Source organism: Oncorhynchus gorbuscha, linkage group LG12, assembly GCF_021184085.1.
Source record: "Oncorhynchus gorbuscha isolate QuinsamMale2020 ecotype Even-year linkage group LG12, OgorEven_v1.0, whole genome shotgun sequence".
In the NCBI taxonomy this organism is placed as follows: domain Eukaryota; kingdom Metazoa; phylum Chordata; class Actinopteri; order Salmoniformes; family Salmonidae; genus Oncorhynchus; species Oncorhynchus gorbuscha.
In genome coordinates this window covers 68,813,541-68,834,191 of record NC_060184.1, presented here as the reverse complement: position 1 = coordinate 68,834,191, position 20,651 = coordinate 68,813,541, and the positions used below count along the sequence as shown (strand labels likewise).

Genomic DNA, 20,651 nt, shown 5'->3' with positions numbered 1-20,651 from the left:
TGGGAGGGGAAGGGGTTGGGAGGAGGGAGGGGAAGGAGGGGAGGGGTGATAGAGTAAGAGATGAAGAGAGAGGAAGACGAAAGGAGGATTCGAGGGAAGGGGTGAGGAGTGAGCGAGAGAGAGAGAGATCAGGTTGGGACAGGGTGAGGAGTGAGAGAGAGAGAGAGAGAGAGAGAGAGAGAGAGAGAGAGAGAGAGAGAGAGAGAGAGAGAGAGAGAGAGAGAGAGAGAGAGAGAGAGAGATCAGGTTGGGACAGGGTGAGGAAGGAGAGAGAGAGATCAGGTTGGGACAGGGTGAGGAAGGAGAGAGAGATCAGGTTGGGACAGGGTGAGGAGTGAGAGAGAGAGAGAGAGAGATCAGGTTGGGACAGGGTGAGGAGTGAGAGAGAGAGAGAGAGAGAGAGAGAGAGAGAGAGAGAGAGAGAGAGAGAGAGAGAGAGAGAGAGAGAGAGAGAGAGAGAGAGAGAGAGAGATCAGGTTGGGACAGGGTGAGGAGAGAGAGAGAGAGAGAGAGAGAGAGAGAGAGAGAGAGAGAGAGAGAGAGAGAGAGAGAGAGAGAGAGAGAGATCAGGGTGAGGAGTGAGGGAGAGAGAGAGAGAGAGAGAGAGAGAGAGAGAGAGAGAGAGAGAGAGAGAGAGAGAGAGAGAGAGAGAGAGAGAGAGAGAGAGAGAGAGAGAGAGAGAGATCAGGTTGGGACAGGGTGAGGAGTGAGAGAGAGAGAGAGAGAGCGATCAGGTTGGGACAGGGTGAGGAGTGAGAGAGAGATCAGGTTGGGACAGGGTGAGGAAGGAGAGAGAGATCAGGTTGGGACAGGGTGAGGAAGGAGAGAGAGATCAGGTTGGGACAGGGTGAGGAGTGAGAGAGAGAGAGAGAGAGAGAGAGAGAGAGAGAGAGAGAGAGAGAGAGAGAGAGAGAGAGAGAGAGAGAGAGAGAGAGAGAGAGAGAGAGAGAGAGAGATCAGGTTGGGATAGGGTGAGGAGTGAGAGAGAGAGAGATCAGGTTGGGACAGGGTGAGGAAGGAGAGAGAGATCAGGTTGGGACAGGGTGAGGAAGGAGAGAGAGATCAGGTTGGGACAGGGTGAGGAGAGATCAGGTTGGGACAGGGTGAGGAGAGAGAGAGAGAGAGAGAGAGAGAGAGAGAGAGAGAGAGGTTGGGACAGGGTGAGGAGTGAGAGAGAGATCAGGTTGGGACAGGGTGAGGAAGGAGAGAGAGATCAGGTTGGGACAGGGTGAGGAAGGAGAGAGAGAGATCAGGTTGGGACAGGGTGAGGAAGGAGAGAGAGAGATCAGGTTGGGACAGGGTGAGAGAGAGAGAGAGAGAGATCAGGTTGGGATAGGGTGAGGAGAGAGAGAGAGAGAGAGATCAGGTTGGGACAGGGTGAGGAGGAGAGAGAGATCAGGTTGGGACAGGGTGAGGAAGGAGAGAGAGATCAGGTTGGGACAGGGTGAGGAGTGAGAGAGAGAGAGAGAGAGAGAGAGAGAGAGAGAGAGAGAGAGAGAGAGAGAGAGAGAGAGATCAGGTTGGGATAGGGTGAGGAGTGAGAGAGAGAGAGAGATCAGGTTGGGACAGGGTGAGGAAGGAGAGAGAGAGATCAGGTTGGGACAGGGTGAGGAAGGAGAGAGAGAGATCAGGTTGGGACAGGGTGAGGAGTGAGAGAGAGAGAGAGAGAGAGAGAGATCAGGTTGGGACAGGGTGAGGAGTGTGAGAGAGAGAGAGAGAGAGAGAGAGAGAGAGAGAGAGAGAGAGAGAGAGAGAGAGAGAGAGAGAGAGAGAGAGGTTGGGACAGGGTGAGGAAGGAGAGAGAGATCAGGTTGGGACAGGGTGAGGAAGGAGAGAGAGAGAGAGAGAGAGAGAGCGATCAGGTTGGGACAGGGTGAGGAGTGAGAGAGAGATCAGGTTGGGACAGGGTGAGGAAGGAGAGAGAGATCAGGTTGGGACAGGGTGAGGAAGGAGAGAGAGAGATCAGGTTGGGACAGGGTGAGGAGTGAGAGAGAGAGAGAGAGAGAGAGAGAGAGAGAGAGAGAGAGAGAGAGAGAGAGAGAGAGAGAGAGAGAGAGAGAGAGAGAGAGAGAGAGAGAGAGAGAGAGATCAGGTTGGGACGGGGTGAGGAAGGAGAGAGAGATCAGGTTGAGACAGGGTGAGGAAGGAGAGAGAGATCAGGTTGGGACAGGGTGAGGAAGGAGAGAGAGATCAGGTTGGGACAGGGTGAGGAAGGAGAGAGAGATCAGGTTGGGACAGGGTGAGGAAGGAGAGAGAGATCAGGTTGGGACAGGGTGAGGAAGGAGAGAGAGATCAGGTTGGGACAGGGTGAGGAAGGAGAGAGAGATCAGGTTGGGACAGGGTGAGGAAGGAGAGAGAGATCAGGTTGGGACAGGGTGAGGAAGGAGAGAGAGATCAGGTTGGGACAGGGTGAGAAAGGAGATGGATTTAGGTGCAGCGGTGGAGACAAAGAGAGAGGGAAACTGCGGAGACTGATTGAAAGGAAGGATCAGGACTCACAGAGATAGTGTAAGGAGAGAGTGAAAAGCATTGAAAGACAAGAGAAGAGATGAATACACTCTTTAGACAGAGAAAGGTTAATATACATGGTAGAGTTAATTGATAGGGTTGAAAGTCCTAATAGGTCTGCAGTAATTGCTGTAATTTGGCTATACTGGTCTCTGTTACCATATTAGGTCTCTGTTGATTAAACCAGGGGCCACAGACCCATACCACCAAGGATATACATTACCTCTACATGGCTGACTGGGATGTATGGAGACAATGGAGCTCTGTGCTGCACAAAACCAGTCACACACACAGATGGGCACAGACAGACACACACAGACACACATGCACACATCCGCATGCACACAGACATCAACATGCCCCCCCCCCCCCCCACACACACACATAAAAAAAAGAGAAGGGCTTTTGTTCTCAGGTTGCAGGTTCTGCCAGGTGCGCTGGTGTCACATATACACAAACATACTCAAAAACACACACATATGCACACACACACAGCTGTGACCTCAGTCTTGGTGCTGTGATGTCACTCTGTGACATCACATTCAGTGGATCATTTCCTCAGTTAAAAGTTTATCCCATTGTATGTTTTCCAATGTGTGTTTTTTTCTCAACGTTGAGATGGCATTATAACAATGTTGTGATCAGTTCTCAGAGCTGTATGAGTCCTCTCCCTGGAGCGCCTACTACCTACGCTCAGGAATTACTGCCTTCAGGTGAGCCCTGGATGTGAGCCTACACCAGGAAACCAGATAATCACTGTTAGTAATGTAGTCCCTTTATAACGGTGTATGCTTCCGTGTGTGTGTGTGTGCGTGTGTGTGCGTGTGTGTGTGTGTGTGTGTGTGTGTGTGTGTGTGTGTGTGTGTGTGTGTGTGTGTGTGTGTGTGTGTGTGTGTGTGTGTGTGTGTGTGTGTGTGTGTGTGTGTGTGTGTGTGTGTGTGTGTGTGTGTGTGTGTGTGTGTGTGTGTGTGTGTGTGTGTGCTGACAGTGAAGGAGCAGATGGACTGAACGTGTTCTACTGGAGTAAGTTCTCGGGCCCTGGGGGCGTTGCCATGGAGATCCAGCGGTGGAGTACAATGTGTGTACAGCGCCGTCTCCCTGGCACCAATAAGCTGCTGTACAGCCAGAACGAGGAGCGCTATTACATGGAGAGAGACGACGAATCACTCAACCTGCTGGGTACTGTAACTTCTCTCTCTCGCTCTCTCTCTCTCTCTCTCTCTCTCTCTCTCTCTCTCTCTCTCTCTTTCTCTCTCTCTCTCTCTTTCTTTATCTCTCTCTCTTTCTCTCTCTCTCTCTCTCTCTCTCTCTCTCTCTCTCTCTCTCTCTCTCTCTCTCTCTCTCTCTCTCTCTTTCTTTCTCTCTCTCTCTTTCTTTATCTCTCTCTCTCTCTCTCTCTCTCTCTCTCTCTCTCTCTCTCTCTCTTTATCTCTCTCTCTCTCTTTCTCTGTCTCTCTCTATATCTCTTTATCTTTCTCTCTCTCTTTCTCTCCCTCTCTGCCTCTCTCTCACTCACGCTCTGTCTCTCTGTGACTACAGCTCCCAGAATCCTTTCTTTAGTGTGTATTCTTGCTTCTCATGCCATTTAAAACTCAATTTCGTACCTACCATATTGTATGTATTTGTGTACAGGTTTAGACTATGACTATGATTCAGATGACAAGGCAGCTAAAATCAAGAACCCCAACTCCCTGCAGAACTCTCTACAGAGTGGCAAGTGGCAGCTGGGATTCCAAGGTGAGGAATCATTGTCTTTCTTAGAACATAAACATACAGATATGGTCACTCCAAAGACTCTTCACCCAAAGACACTTCCTGGTATGACCTATAAAGTATGAACCCACAACCTTGGTGACAGCAACACCAATCTTTCCCTCTCCCTAGCAATGTCCTTTGACCTCTATGCGAAGTACGGTAACAACCGTACCCTGAGCTTGGTGAGTCCCAAGAAGCCATACTACCAGTGGCGCCTTCGTGTCCCGTCAGGTCATGTGGTGCGTCTTGTCGTCCTCACCCTGCACGGAGCCACACCCGGAAGCTGCTCCTCCCACAAACTGTCTGCCTACGACTTCCTGTTGCCACTACAGAACAAGATCATCGCCAGGTAGGACATATAACAATACATGAACTATAACAGCCTCCATTCCTCTGGGATGCCTTTCCATTAGATGTTGGAACATTGCTGCTTGGACTTGCTTCCATTCAGTCACAAAAGCATTAGTGAGGTCGGGCACTGATGTTGTATGATTAGGCCTGGCTCACAGTCAGTGTTCCAATTCATCCCGAAGGTGTTCGATGGGATTGAGGTCAGGGCTCTGTGCAGGCCAGTCAAGAAAAATTTAAAACAGAACAGAACAGAACATTATTCCTTCTCCACCAAATTTTTCAGTTGGCACGATGCATTCGGGCAGGTAGCGTTCTCCTGGCATCCGCCAAACACAGATTCGTTGGTCAGACTGCCAGATGATGAAGCATGATTCAACACTACAGAGAACGCAATTACCCTGCTCCAGAGTAAAATGGCGGCAAGCTTTACACAACTCCAGCCGCCGCTTGGCATTGCGCATGGTGATCTTAGGCTTGTGTGCGGCAGCTCTGCCACGGAAACCCATTTCATGAAGCTCCCGACGAACAGTTATTGTGCTGACGTTGCCTACAGAGGCAGTTTGGAATTTGTTAGTGACTGTTGCAATGAGGACAGACCATTTTTACGCACTTAAGTACTCGGCGGTCCTGTTCTGTGAGCTGCTGTGGCCTACCACTTCGGGGCTGAGCCATTGTTGCTCTTAGACGTTTCCACTTCACAATAACAGCACTTACAGTTGCCTGGGGCAGCTCTAGCAGTGCAGAAATTTGATGAACTGACTGCCACGTTGAAAGTCCGCGAGCTCTTCAGTAAGGCCATTCTACTGCCAATGCTTGTCTATGGAGATTGCATGGCTGTGTGCTCGATATTTACAAACCTATCAGCAACAGGTGTGGCTGAAATAGCCACTTCCACTAAATTGAAGGGGTGTCCTTCACACTCTTGTGTATTTAGCGTGCGTACGTGGGTGCGTGGGTGGGTGGGTGCGTGGGTGGATGCGTGCGTGGGTGCGTGGGTGCGTGGGTGCGTGCATGCGTGAGTGCGTGCGTGCGTGTGTGGGTGCGTGCGTGGGTGCGTGCGTGGCGTGCGTGCGTGGGTGTGTGCATGCGTGCGTGCGTGGGTGCGTGCGTGTGTGGGTGGGTACGTGGGTGCGTGGGTGCGTGCATGCATGCGTGGGTGCGTGGGTGCGTGCGTTGGGTGCGTGGGTGCGTGGGTGCGTGCGTGGGTGTGTGGGTGCGTGGGTGCGTGCGTGGGTGCGTGCGTGGGTGGGTGCGTGCGTGCGTGGGTGCGTGCGTGGGTGGGTGCGTGGGTGGGTGCGTGGGTGCGGTGCGTGGGTGCGTGCGTGGGTGCGTGGGTGCGTGCGTGGGTGCGTGGGTGGGTGCGTGGGTGGGTGCGTGCGTGGGTGCGTGCGTGGGTGGGTGCGTGGGTGCGTGGGTGCGTGGGTGCGTGGGTGCGTGCGTGGGTGGGTGCGTGGGTGGGTGCGTGGGTGCGTGGGTGGGTGCGTGCGTGCGTGGGTGGGTGGGTGCGTGGTGGGTGCGTGCGTGCGGGGTGGGTGGGTGCGTGGGTGCGTGGGTGCGTGGGTGGTGGGTGGGTGGGTGGGTGGGTGGGTGGGTGGGTGGGTGGGTGGTGCGTGCGTGCGTGCCTGTATGTATTGTGACATTTCTATCTGTCTATTTCAGGTGGTGTGGTCTCCCAGTGTCTGGCTCATCTCCTGTAATGAAGCTGACGTCGTCTGGTAACGTGATGCTGGTCACCTTCTCCTTCAGCAGACAGAGAGATGGAGCCATCTTCAAGGCCTACTTCCAGGCCATTCCCAAAGCAGGAAAGACACACTATTACCACAGACAGTTATTTCACCAGATGTATAAATATGAAGCATCCGCTTGGCATTTCCTCTAGTGAGAGGAAGCCAAGTGCCGGCCGGCAGTGGGAGAAGATGGAACGAGATGGATTTTGACCGTCATTCTGCAAATTTTGATATCGATGAAACATCTCAATACAGTTTTCTGTTCCCAAAACTAGAATCTGTTATGAACAGAGTGGACTAAGTTTTGCAGAAAAAGTTTTCTAAAAATGTAGTTCTTTAGACAGAAGCAAGGGAAAATTCAGTTATTGCACACGTGCACTTCACAGACTAGACGTTACCTAACGGAAATGTGCAAATATATGCTAGAACGCACCAATAGGATCTCGCGAGCTACTGCTTCGCTCTGCCCACTATGACTAATTTGTTCCCGTTTGACATGACAGGCTGTGGTCCATCTTGATTTAGTTATAAAAAATATTTTCTATTACCACACACTACAACCCTGGGGATGGCACTGCTTGCCGAAACGCTGGTTGTAAATTCAATTATTGGGTGCATATTTAGAGTGTTCGACTTTCTTTCGTTCTTTATTACACCTCTGTAACAGACATTCTAGAATAAAGACCATGTTAGTCCAATGCCTTGGCTCTGGGAGCTAACACAAGTCACCAAGATACTGTCTGTATTTTACAATAGGTCTTATGTCTATTACAGCTGTCCTATAGACTCCTGTTGATGTGTGGTCTGTGTCACCGTCGCCCCCTGTAGGTTGTGGAGGCTCTCTGTCCTCCTGGAATGGCACTCTGTCCTCTCCGTACTACCCTGCCCACTATCCCCCAAACATCGACTGCAGCTGGACCATACGGGTGAGCTCACACCCCAGGAGACCCACAGTGTGTGTGTGTGTGTGTGTGTGTGTGTGTGTGTGTGTGTGTGTGTGTGTGTGTGTGTGTGTGTGTGTGTGTGTGTGTGTGTGTGTGTGTGTGTGTGTGTGTGTGTGTGTGTGTGTGTGTGTGTGTGTGTGTGTGTGTGTGTGTGTGTGTTGACAGTAGGTCTCTCCACATTCCTGCATCTGAACCACTACTTCTCTCCATTGTGTCTCTTTCAGCCGCCGTTGCCTGGATACCTGATCTCCATGACAATTGTGACGTTGAATATCCAGGACTCTTCGTCTTCGGACGGCTGTGAGAAAGACTGGCTGGACATTGGAGGGGTCAAGTAAGTGTTGCCATGGTAGCAGTACTAGTGACATACTGCACAGTGAATGTGAATAATGTCTATGTGGTGTGTGCATGTTACATGAACTCTATGTATGTATTTAGTGACTTTAAAAACTCTACCTATATGTACATATCACCTCAATTACCTCGACTAACCGGTGCCCTCGCACATTGACTCTGTACTGGTACCCCATGTATATAGCCTCGCTATTGTTATTTTACTGCTGCTCTTTAATAATTTGTTACTTTTATTTCTTATTTTTGTAGGTATTTTTCTTAAAACTGCATTGTTGGGCTTGTAAGTGAGCGTTTCACTGTAAGGTCTAGGTCTTGTTGTATTCAACGCATGTGACAGATACAATTTGGTGGTGTGTGTGTGTGTGTGTGTGTGTGTGTGTGTGTGTGTGTGTGTGTGTGTGTGTGTGTGTGTGTGTGTGTGTGTGTGTGTGTGTGTGTGTGTGTGTGTGCGTGTGCGTGCGTGCGTGCGTGCGTGCGTGCGTGCGTGCGTGCGTGTGTGCGTGTGTGTGTGTGTGTGTGTCATATTAACTGTGGTGTGTGTTGTCTCAGGCTGTGTAACCCCATGACTGACAGCAGCAGAAAGAAAACCTACTCATCTCCCGTCTCTCTACACTTCCACTCTGATGAGTCTGTCACTCACAAGGGCTTCTACCTTCTCTACAGAGCCTTCTCCCCTGAGAGCAGTATGTCTCACACACCTCTACCTCACACCTGTCTCACACACCTCTACTAAGTGGGGTGGCAGGGTAGCCTAGTGGTTAGAGCGTTGGACTAGTAACCGGAAGGTTGCAGGTTCAAACCCCCGAGCTGACAAGGTACAAATCTGTCGTTCCGCCCCTGAACAGGCAGTTAACCCACTGTTCCTAGGCCGTCATTGAAAATAAGAATTTGTTCTTAACTGATCTTGCCTAGTTAAATAAAGGTAAAAAAATAAAAAAAATAAAAAAATACCACACACCTGTCTCATACACCTCTACCTCACACCACACCAGTATCACTCATCTCTATCACACACCTGTATCACACACCTCTACCTCACATCTTTAACACCTCTACGTCACACCTGTGTCACACATCTCTACATCACACACACCTGTATCACACTTGTCTACCTCACACCTCTATCACACACACACCTCTACCTCACACCTGTATCAAACACCTCTACCACACACCTGTATCACACACCTCTATCACACATCTCTACCTCACACTTCTATCACACACACCTGTATCAATCACATCTACCACACACCTCTACCTCACACGTGTATCACACACCTCTATCACACACGTGTATCACACACCTCTACCACACACCTGTATCACACATCTCTACCACACTCGCACCTGTATCACACACCTGTACCACACACCTGTATCACACCCCTCTACCACACTCCTCTATCACACACACCTGTATCAATCACATCTACCACACACCTCTACCTCACACCTGTATCACACACCTCTACCACACACCTGTATCACACACCCCTACCACACACCTGTATCACACTTCTCTACCACACACCTGTATCACACAACTCTACCACACACCTGTATCACACACCTCTACCTCACACCTGTATCACACACCTGTTTCACACACCTTTACCAAACAACTCTACCACACACACCTGTATCACACATCTCTACCACACACACACCTGTATCACACACCTGTTTCACACACCTTTACCAAACAACTCTACCACACACACCTGTATCACACTTCACTACCACACACACACCTGTATCACACACCTCTACCTCACACCTGTATCACACTCCTCTACCACACACCTGTATAACACAACTCTACCTGACACACCTGTTTCACACACCTCTACCACACACACCTGTATCAAACACCTCTACCACAGACACCTGTATCAAACACCTCTACCACAGACACCTGTATCAAACACCTCTACCACACACACCTGTATCACACACCTCTACCACACACACCTCTACCACACACCTGTATCAAACACCTCTACCACAGACACCTGTATCAAACACCTCTACCACAGACACCTGTATCAAACACCTCTACCACAGACACCTGTATCAAACACCTCTACCACAGACACCTGTATCAAACACCTCTACCACAGACACCTGTATCACACACCTCTACCACACACCTGTATCAAACACCTCTACCACAGACACCTGTATCAAACACCTCTACCACAGACACCTGTATCAAACACCTCTACCACACACACCTGTATCAAACACCTCTACCACAGACACACAAACACCTCTACCACTACCACACACCTGTATCAAACACCTCTACCACAGACACCTGTATCAAACACCTCTACCACAGACACCTGTATCAAACACCTCTACCACAGACACCTGTATCAAACACCTCTACCACAGACACCTGTATCAAACACCTCTACCACAGACACCTGTATCAAACACCTCTACCACAGACACCTGTATCACACAACTCTACCACAGACACCTGTATCAAACACCTCTACCACAGACACCTGTATCAAACACCTCTACCACAGACACCTGTATCACACAACTCTACCACAGACACCTGTATCAAACACCTCTACCACAGACACCTGTATCAAACACCTCTACCACACACCTGTATCACACAACTCTACCTGACACACCTGTTTCACACACCTTTACCAAACAACTCTACCACACACCTCTACCTCACACTTCTACCACAAACTAGTAAGACAGCAAGTGTAGTTCATTTGGATGGGAAACTTACTCCTCAGACTGAAGTGTCGCCACCTGTGCCGCCAAATTGTTAACTTTCACTGGCGCCGACTGGTAAGAGGCTTCAAGAGGGCTGTTAAATGTGCTAGCAAGGTAGAGGTGCTAGGTTCAAGACTAGGTGGAATCAGGAGGACGTGGTACTGACTGAGCAAGCAGTGTGACGTCCTTTACACTAGCCTATACAGAGCTATACAACCGAAATACTCAACTCTACCATACAAACTGAGAAAGACCTGTAGATTCCAGGTTCTCACCCATACAGATATACTGTAGTCAGTCTCTCTTTCTCTCATCTCTCTCTTTCTCAACCCCCGCTCTCTCTCTCTTCAGTGTGTCCTCGCCAGTTCCGCTGTGGGGATGGGAGGTGTGTTCCTCTCAGGAAGGTGTGTGACGGAGTCAGAGACTGTTCAGACGGACGGGACGAGGCTAAATGCTGTATGTTATCCTCAACACTCTAACTCCTCACATACACTGTACATACTGTACATGTATCCAGTAAGGATGATGAAGATCACCATAAGTGATCTGCCTGTGCACTAAGTACTGTATTTCTTCAAAACAAGACCAGTATATTGTGTTGTGTGTAGCGACCTGTCGTCCAGGTGAGGTGTATTGTGGGAACGGTCAGTGCCGGCCTCACAGCAGCCAATGTAACAGCCAGAGTAAATGTGGAGATAGCAGCGAGGAGGCCGACTGTGGTGAGTACCATACACATGCCTGGACCACACACTTTATCTTAATTATAAACTACTTATAATCATTGCATTGTTTATTCATCATAAGGTTGTGTGAGACCATTTGTTACTTGTCTTCATTATGCCAGCTGCATGGAGGACTGGTCTGTGGTAAGGATGGCCCCTCTCCCCATTTCTGGGTCTTGGTGCGTTTCTGTGGTGTGTGTGTGTGCGTGAGTGCGTGCGTGCCCTAGGTCAGGTGTTTACTCTGTAATAATAATGCCCCCGGGGGGATGGCAGCCGTTTTATGTGCTCCTAACCAACTGTGCCGTTTAAAAAAATAATAATAATTGTTTACAACTTATTTTGTACATAATGTTGCTGCTAGCGTATCGTATGACCAAACATAGCTTCTGGATATCAGAACAGCGATTACTCACCTCAAACAAACTTAATTTGCGTGAAGAAAAGACGGAAATACAGGGGGTAGTGATCGGGGTCCCTTGTGAGAATTCGTTGGCGAGTGGGTAACCCGCCTCTACCATCTGTTCTATTGGCCAACGTGCAACCACTGGAAAATAAACTGGATGATCGCCATTCGTGATGGTCCTAACAACGGGACATTAAAAACTGGAATATCTTATGTTTCACTGCATCGTGGCTGAACGACGACACAGATAATATAGAGCTGGCTGCGTTTTCCATGCATCGGCAGGACAGAACAGCTACGTCTGGTAAGACAAGGGGTGAGGGTGTGTGTCTATTTGTCAAGAACAGCTGGTGCACGATGTCTAACATTAAAGAAGTCTCGAGGTATTGCTCGCCTGAGGTAGAGTACCTCATGAGACTACATGATCTACCCAGAGAGTTTTCATCTATATTATTCATAGCCATCTGTTTACCACCACAAACCGATGCTGGCACTAAGTGTAACGGTTGTCGTCTGGAGATAGAGAGGACCAAAGCGCAGCGTGGTTAGTGTTCATCATTTTAATGGAAAACTGAACACGTCAAAAACACAAAACAACAAAGTGACAACCGAAACAGTTCTATCTGGTGCAGACACACAAAGACTGAAAATAACCACCCAGAAACCCCAACAGAAAACAGGCTACCTAAATATGGTTCCCAATCAGAGACAATGACTAACACCTGCCTCTGATTGAGAACCATATCAGGCTAAATAAGAAACCAAATCCCAGAAACACAAAACATAGAATACCCACCCAACTCACGTCCTGACCAACTAAAACAAAGAAATAACACAAGAACTAGGGTCAGAATGTGACACTAAGACTGAACTGAACGAGCTGTATAAGGCCATAAGCACATCAAGAAAATTCTCATCCAGAAGCAGCACTCCTAGTGGCCGGGCACTTTAATGCAGGCAAACTTAAATCAGTTTTACCTCATTTCTACCAGCATGTCACATTTGCAACCAATGGAAAAAGCTCTAGACCACCTTTACTACACACAAGAGAGATGCATACAAAGCTCTCCCTCACCCTCCATTTGGCAAATCTGTCCATAATTATATCCTCCTGATTCCTGCTAACAAGCAAAAACTAAAGCAGGAAGTACTAGGGACTCGCTCAATATGGAAGTGGTCAGATAATAAGGATGCTATGCTACAGGACTGTTTTCCTAGCACAGACTGGAATATGTTCCGGGATTCATCCAATTGCATTGAGGAGTATATCACCTCAGTCACCGACGTCATCAATAAGTGCATCGACGATGTCTCCCCACAGTGACCATGTGTACATATTTGAACCAGAAGCCATAGATTACAGGCAACATCATCACCAAGCTAAAGGCTAGAGCTGCTGCGTTCAAGGAGTGGGACTCTAATCCGGACGCTTATAAGAAATTCCATTACGCCCCCAAGACAAACAATCAAACAGAAAAACTGTCAATACAAGTCTAATATTGAATACTACTACATCGGCGCTGGCGCTCGTCGGATGTGGCACGGCTTGCAAACTATTATGGAAACCCAGCTGCGGGCTGCCCAGGGAATCAAGCATACCAGACAAGCTAAATGCATTTTATGTGTGCTTTGAGGCAAGCAACACTGAAGCATGCATGAGAGCACCAGCTGTTCGGGACGACTGTGTGATCACGCTCAGACCTTTAACCAGGTCAACATTCACAAGGCCGCAGGGCCAGACGAATTACCAGGATGTGTACTCAGAGCATGCATGAACCAACTGTAAAGTGTCTTCACTGACATTTTCAACCTTTCCCTGGACGAATCTGTAATACCTACATGTTTCAAGCAGATCACCATAGTCCCTGTGCCCAAGAAAGCGAAGGTAACCTGAATAAATGACTACCGCCCTGTAGCACTCACATCGTTAGCCATGAAGTGCTTTGAAAGGCTGGTCATGATTCACATCAACACCATCATCCTGGACACCCTAGACCCACTCCAATTCGCACACCGCCCGTACAGATCTACAGATGACACAATCTCAATTGCACTCCACACTTCCCTTTCCCACCTGGACAAAAGTAACACCTATGTGAGAATGCTGTTCATTGACGACAGCTCAGCGTTCAACTCCATAGTGCCCTCAAAGCTCATCACTAAGCTAAGGACACTGGGACTAAACACCTCCCTCTGCAACTGGATCCTGGAATTCCTGATGTGCCGCCCCCAGGTGGTAAGAGTAGGCAACAACACATCTGCCAGGCTGATCCTCAACACTGGGCCCCTCAGGGGTGTGTGCTTATTCCTCTGCTGTACTCCCTGTTCACCCACGCCTGCGTGGCCAAGCACAACTCCAACACCATCATTAAGATTGCTGACTACACAACAGTGTTGTTCTCTCTTTCTCTCTCCTGGAGGACCTGAGCCCCAGACTACCTGATGAATCCTTGCTGCCTCCAGTCCACCTGGTCGTGCCACTGCTCCAGTTTCAAATGTTCTGCCGGCGGCTATGGTATCCTGACCTGTTCACCGGACGTCCTACCTGTCCCAGACATGCTGTTTTCAACTCTCTAGAGACAGCAGGAGCGGAAGAGATACTCTGAATGATGAACATTTGAACATCTTGGCCATGTTCTGTTATAATCTCAACCTCGCACAGCCAGAACAGGGCTGGCCACACCTCATAGCCTGGTTCCTCTCTAGGTTTCTTCCTAGGTTCTGGCCTTTCTAGGGAGTTTTTCCTAGCCACCGTGCTACACCTGCATTGCTTGCTGTTTGATGCTTTAGACTGGGTTTCGGTACAGCACTTTGTAACATCGGCTGATGTAAGGGCTTTATAAATACATTTGATTTGATTTGATTTGGTAGATCTGATCACCGACAATGATGAGACAGCCTATAAGGAGGAGGTCAGAGACTTCTCCCTCAACGTGAGCAAGACAAAGGAGCTGATCGTGGACTACAGGAAAAGGAGGGCTAAACACTCCCCCATTTACACCAACAGGGCTGTAGTAGAGCGGATCCTTGGTGTCCACATCATCAGCAAACTATCATGGTACAAACACCAAGACAGTCATGAATAGGGCACGACAACACCTTCTTCCCCTCAGGAGACTGAAAAGATTTGGCATGGGTCCCCTGATCCTCAAAAAGTTCTACAGCTGCACCATCAAGAGCATCCTGACAGGTTGCATCACCGCCTGGTATGGCAACTGCTCGGCATCTGACCGTAAGGCGCTACAGAGGGTCCTGTGTACGGCCAAGTACATCACTGGGGCCAAGCTTCCTGCCATCCAGGACCTCTATACCAGGCGGTGTCAGAGGAAGGCCCAAATAATTGTCAGAGACTCCAGTCACCCAAGTCATAGACTGTTCTCTCTACTACCGCATGGCAAGTGGTACTGGAGCACCAACTCTAGGTCCAAAAGTTTCCATAACAGCTTCTAACCACAATGCATAAGACTGCTGAACAATTAATCAACTGGCCACTCTGACTATTTACATTGACCCCCTTCCCCCTTTGTTTTACACTGCTGCTACTTGCTGTTTATTATCTATGCATAGTCACTTTACCCCTACCTACATGTACAAATTACCTCGACTAACCTGTACCCCTGCACATTGACTAACCGGTACCCCCTGTATATTGCCTCATTACTAACCTGTACCCCTGCACATTGACTAACAGGTACCCCCTGTATATAGCCTCATTACTAACCTGTACCCCTGCACATTGACTAACCGGTACCCCCTGTATATAGCCTCATTACTAACCTGTACCCCTGCACATTGACTAACCGGTACCCCCTGTATATTGCCTCATTACTAACCTGTACCCCTGCACAATGACTAACGGGTACCCCCTGTATATAGCCTCATTACTAACCTGTACCCCTGCACATTGACTAACTGGTACCCCCTGTATATTGCCTCGTTATTGTTATTTTATTGTTTTACTTTTTATTTATTTTTTTACTTTCGTTTATTTAGTAAATATTTTATTATCTCTATTTCTTGAACTGCCTTGTTGGTTAAGGGCTTATAAGTAAGCATTTAACGGTAAGGTTCGTGGCATGTGACAAATAACATTTGAATTGATTTGTTGTCCCCCCAGCAGGTCAATGCTACCACATGTGCCACAACAAGGTGTGCGTCTCCAAGTCCTCCGTTTGTGATGGTGTCATAGACTGCAAGGACCGCAGTGATGAGATCAACTGCACTAAAGCATGTGAGTCCGTCTGTCAATTGGTCCATCCGTCCTTCTATCCGTCTGCATCTTTCTTTGTTTATATTCATCCAATCCTCAATCCCTCTCTCTTTCTCTGTTTTCCCCTCCCTCCCTCTCTTCCTGTGTGTCCAGTCCATAAGGGCTGCTCTCCATCCTCCTATAAGTGTGCCAATGGGAAGTGTGTGAATAAGGTCAACCCAGAGTGTGACGGCATCAAAGACTGTTCTGATGGATCAGACGAGACGCGCTGCGGTGAGACTCATTACCACTTATAACACACGTATGAGCCTACACATACCAGTTATAACACACGTATGAACCTACATATACCAGTTATAACACATGTATGAACCTATATATACCAGTTATAACACACGTATGAACCTACATATACCAGTTATAACACATGTATGAACCTACATATACCAGTTATAACACATGTATGAACCTACATATACCAGTTATAACACATGTATGAACCTATATATACCAGTTATAACACACGTATGAACCTACATATACCAGTTATAACACATGTATGAACCTACATATACCAGTTATAACACATGTATGAACCTACATATACCAGTTATAACACATGTATGAACCTACATATATATACCAGTTATAACACATGTATGAACCTACATATACCAGTTATAACACATGTATGAACCTACATATGCCAGTTATAACACACGTATGAACCTACATATACCAGTTATAACACATGTATGAACCTACATATACTAGGTATAACATACGTATGAACCTACATACACCAGTTATAACACATGTATGAACCTACATATACTAGTTATAACATACGTATGAACCTACATGCACCAGTTATAACACATTTTTACACCAGTTACTTTCCCCCCAGGTTGTGGCACCCGGCCCAGGAAGCGTGCTAAGATAGTGGGCGGGTCTGATGCGGGGACGGGGGCGTGGCCGTGGCAGGTCAGTCTACAGATGGAGCGCTATGGGCATGTGTGTGGAGCGACCCTGGTCACCAGCCGCTGGCTCATCTCTGCTGCACACTGCTTCCAGGACTCTGACACCATCAAGTGAGATGCTTAGTTATTGTAGTCAGCATTGCTGTGTTCATTCGTTTCTTTGTGATGATGATCATCGTCAACATCATCATAGTCCTCCTCATCATCATCATCATCATAGTCCTTATCATCATCATCATAGTCCTTGTCATCATCATCATAGTCCTTATCATCATCATCATAGTCCTTATCATTATCATCATGGTCCTTATCATCATCATCATAATAGTCATCATCATAGTCCTCATCATCATCATCATAGTCCTTATCATCATCATCATAGTCCTCATCATCATCATCATTGTCCTCCTCATCATCATCATAGTCCTCCTCCTCCTCATCATCATCACAGTCCTTATCATCATCATCATCATCATCATTATAAATTGTATTTCAATGTTTAAGGACTCTTGGAAGATTAGTTCAAATGGGGACTAAAAGAGATCCAAATCAAATCAAATCAAAAATCAAAAACATCATAGTCCTTATCATCGTTATCATCATCATCATCATAATAATAATCCTCATCATCATCATCAGCATTACTGTAATAATGATTAGTGTGCCTGTGTACTTCAATATGTGTCCCTGCATGGCTGTGTGTGTAGGTACTCTGATGCGCGGTCTTGGCGTGCCTACATGGGCGTGCGTGTGATGAACACGGCCAGCAACGCTGCAGCCACCAGACAGATCCGTCGTATCATCCTCCACTCCCAGTACGACCAGTTTACCTCTGACTACGACATCGCCCTGCTGGAGCTCAGCACCCCTGTCTACTTCAATGACTTGGTACAGCCCGTCTGTGTCCCCGCCTCTTCCCACGCCTTCACCACCGGGACCAGCTGCCACGTCACGGGCTGGGGGGTCCTGATGGAGGATGGTAAGAGTTGCCCAGGGATAATGGCTGATGTTGGATACCTGGCAGAAAACAGACAATGTGTCCAACATGACAACTGACACACTTTGGTCTCTTTGGAATCCTTGTACGATTTGGCAGCTAGTTACCGTTCATACAACATTCTATAAAGAATGTTCTGTTGAGTTCCAGGTGCTTGCACATATTTTTGTTGTTGTAAATACCAGGTAAATACTAACTCTAACAGAACTAGCTATATAAAACGAAGTGTTACTGACTTCCTGTGTTTGTTCCAGGTGAGCTGGCATCTCTGCTGCAGGAGGCCACAGTGAAGATCATCAACAGGAACAACTGTAACAAGCTATATGAGGACGCTGTCACTCCCAGGATGCTGTGTGCTGGCAACCTGCAGGGAGGAGTGGATGCCTGTCAGGTGAGGAGGGGTTTCTGAGTGTGTGTATGTGTTTGTTTTGTCATTGTGTGTGTTAAAGTGCCTCTACATTGTCTTTGCTGAGTTTTATCTGTGTGTATGTTTTCCTGTGTGTTTTCCTGTTTACATGTCTGTCTGTGTTTAAACGTGTGTGTGTGTGTTTAGGGTGACTCAGGGGGTCCTCTGGTGTGTCTAGAGAGGGGTCGGCGGTGGTTCCTGGCGGGGATCGTGAGCTGGGGGGAGGGGTGCGCTCGGCAGAACCGCCCTGGAGTCTACACACAGGTCACCAAGTTCACGGACTGGATCCACCTGCAGACTAAAGGACAGGTCTGACAGACTGGCAGACTGACAGACAGACGTCTAGATGACATCAGCATGTGAACAGACTCTGTGGCTGGCACCATGTCACTGTAACGGGGGTAAAAAGACATCACCACGCAGCCCCTGCTTTATGATTTATACCAGGCCCCATGTCACTGTAACGGGGGTAAAAAGACATCACCACACAGCCCCTGCTTTATGATTTATACCAGGCCCCATGTCACTGTAACGGGGGTAAAAAGACATCACCACGCAGCCCCTGCTTTATGATTTATACCAGGCCCCATGTCACTGTAACGGGGGTAAAAAGACATCACCACGCAGCCCCTGCTTTATGATTTATACCAGGCCCCATGTGACTGTAACGGGGGTAAAAAGACATCACCACGCAGCCCCTGCTTTATGATTTATACCAGGCCCCATGTCACTGTAACGGGGGTAAAAAGACATCACCACGCAGCCCCTGCTTTATGATTTATACCAGGCCCCATGTCACTGACATCATTATCAACTGTTACTCCCCACCCCATCATACCCACCCCCTCTTCATGTATGGCCAAGCACCTCTCTTTGTCACCTCATGGTGTCCATTGTCCTCCTGACTGTTCCTCTCTCCCCACTTGTCCCTTATCATCCCAGTGGTCTGTCTGTCCTGTGTGTTTTCTCTGTCTGTTTGTTTACCCAGTGTGTGTGTGTTTAGGGTGACTCAGTTCCCCTCTCTCTACTTCCCCTGTCCCCACTCCTTATCATCCCAGTGGTCTGTCTGTCCTGACTGTTCCCCTCTCTCCACTTCCCCTGTCCCCACTCCTTATCTTCCCAGTGGTCTGTCTGTCCTGACTGTTCCCCTCTCTCCACTTCCCCTGTCCCCACTCCTTATCATCCCAGTGGTCTGTCTGTCCTGACTGTTCCCCTCTCTCCACTTCCCCAGTCCCCACTCCTTATCTTCCCAGTGGTCTGTCTGTCCTGACTGTTCCCCTCTCCACTTCCCCTGTCCCCACTCCTTATCATCCCAGTGGTCTGTCTGTCCTGACTGTTCCCCTCTCTCCACTTCCCCTGTCCCCACTCCTTATCATCCCAGTGGTCTGTCTGTCCTGACTGTTCCCCTCTCTCCACTTCCCCTGTCCCCACTCCTTATCTTCCCAGTGGTCTGTCTGTCCTGACTGTTCCCCTCTCTCCACTTCCCTGTCCCCACTCCTTATCATCCCAGTGGTCTGTCTGTCCTGACTGTTCCCCTCTCTCCACTTCCCCTGTCCCCACTCCTTATCATCCCAGTGGTCTGTCTGTCCTGACTGTTCCCCTCTCTCCACTTCCCCTGTCCCCACTCCTTATCATCCCAGTGGTCTGTCTGTCCTGACTGTTCCCCTCTCTCCACTTCCCCTGTCCCCACTCCTTATCATCCCAGTGGTCTGTCTGTCCTGACTGTTCCCCTCTCTCCACTTCCCCTGTCCCCACTCCTTATCATCCCAGTGGTCTGTCTGTCCTGACTGTTCCCCTCTCTCCACTTCCCCTGTCCCCACTCCTTATCATCCCAGTGGTCTGTCTGTCCTGACTGTTCCCCTCTCTCCACTTCCCCTGTCCCCACCTCTTATCATCCCAGTGGTCTGTCTGTCCTGACTGTTCCCCTCTCTCCACTTCCCCTGTCCCCACTCCTTATCATCCCAGTGGTCTGTCTGTCCTGACTGTTCCCCTCTCTCCACTTCCCCTGTCCCCACTCCTTATCATCCCAGTGGTCTGTCTGTCCTGACTGTTCCCCTCTCTCCACTTCCCCTGTCCCCACTCCTTATCATCCCAGTGGTGTATTTGTTCTCTGTGAAGTGACCACTTGGAGATGATGATGTGCCTGGTTTATCTCATGTCCACACTGCACACAGCAATTGAAGTGGAATGAGTTTTCTATGTCGTAGTACAATGTGCTGTAGCGAGTGTGTTATTATGTCTATTTACATTGTGTGTGCATGACTGTATTTGTGAACATATGTACTGTATCATTGTATGAATATGTACAGTACCAGTCAAAAGTTTGGACACACCTACTCATTCAAGGGTTTTGCTTTATTTTTACTATTTTCTACATTGTAGAATAATAGTGAAGACATCAAAACTATGAAATAACATATGAAATCATGTAGTAACCAAAAAAGTGTTAAACAATTCAAAATAGATTTTAGATTTTAGATTCTTTAAAGTAGCCACCCTTTGCCTTGATGACACACTCTTGGAATTATCTCAACCAGCTTCATGAG

The 20,651-nt window shown here is 48.4% G+C and overlaps 1 protein-coding gene across 1 annotated transcript; it reads left to right on the top strand.

Moving 5' to 3' along the window:
* The first annotated feature begins 3,560 nt into the window (after window positions 1-3,560).
* Window positions 3,561-19,051, top strand: LOC123990256 (suppressor of tumorigenicity 14 protein). Its single transcript, XM_046290841.1, has 15 exons — window positions 3,561-3,687; window positions 4,165-4,245; window positions 4,393-4,612; window positions 6,274-6,414; window positions 7,168-7,267; window positions 7,510-7,619; window positions 8,189-8,322; window positions 10,739-10,843; window positions 10,996-11,106; window positions 15,630-15,743; window positions 15,876-15,995; window positions 16,630-16,813; window positions 17,410-17,681; window positions 17,954-18,090; window positions 18,253-19,051. Exons 1-15 carry the CDS (start codon window positions 3,561-3,563, stop codon window positions 18,418-18,420), a joined length of 2,124 nt encoding a protein of 707 aa, XP_046146797.1. The 3' UTR covers window positions 18,421-19,051.
* Window positions 19,052-20,651: the final 1,600 nt, after the last annotated feature.

Coding starts and splice junctions, on each gene's coding strand:
- LOC123990256 (XM_046290841.1), top strand. CDS start 3,561: ATGGAGATCCAGCGGTGGAGTACAATGTGTGTACAGCGCCGTCTCCCT. Junction 6,415..7,167: donor TTCCAGGCCATTCCCAAAGC/AGGAAAGACACA, acceptor GTCGCCCCCTGT/AGGTTGTGGAGGCTCTCTGT. Junction 15,744..15,875: donor GATCAACTGCACTAAAGCAT/GTGAGTCCGTCT, acceptor CTGTGTGTCCAG/TCCATAAGGGCTGCTCTCCA.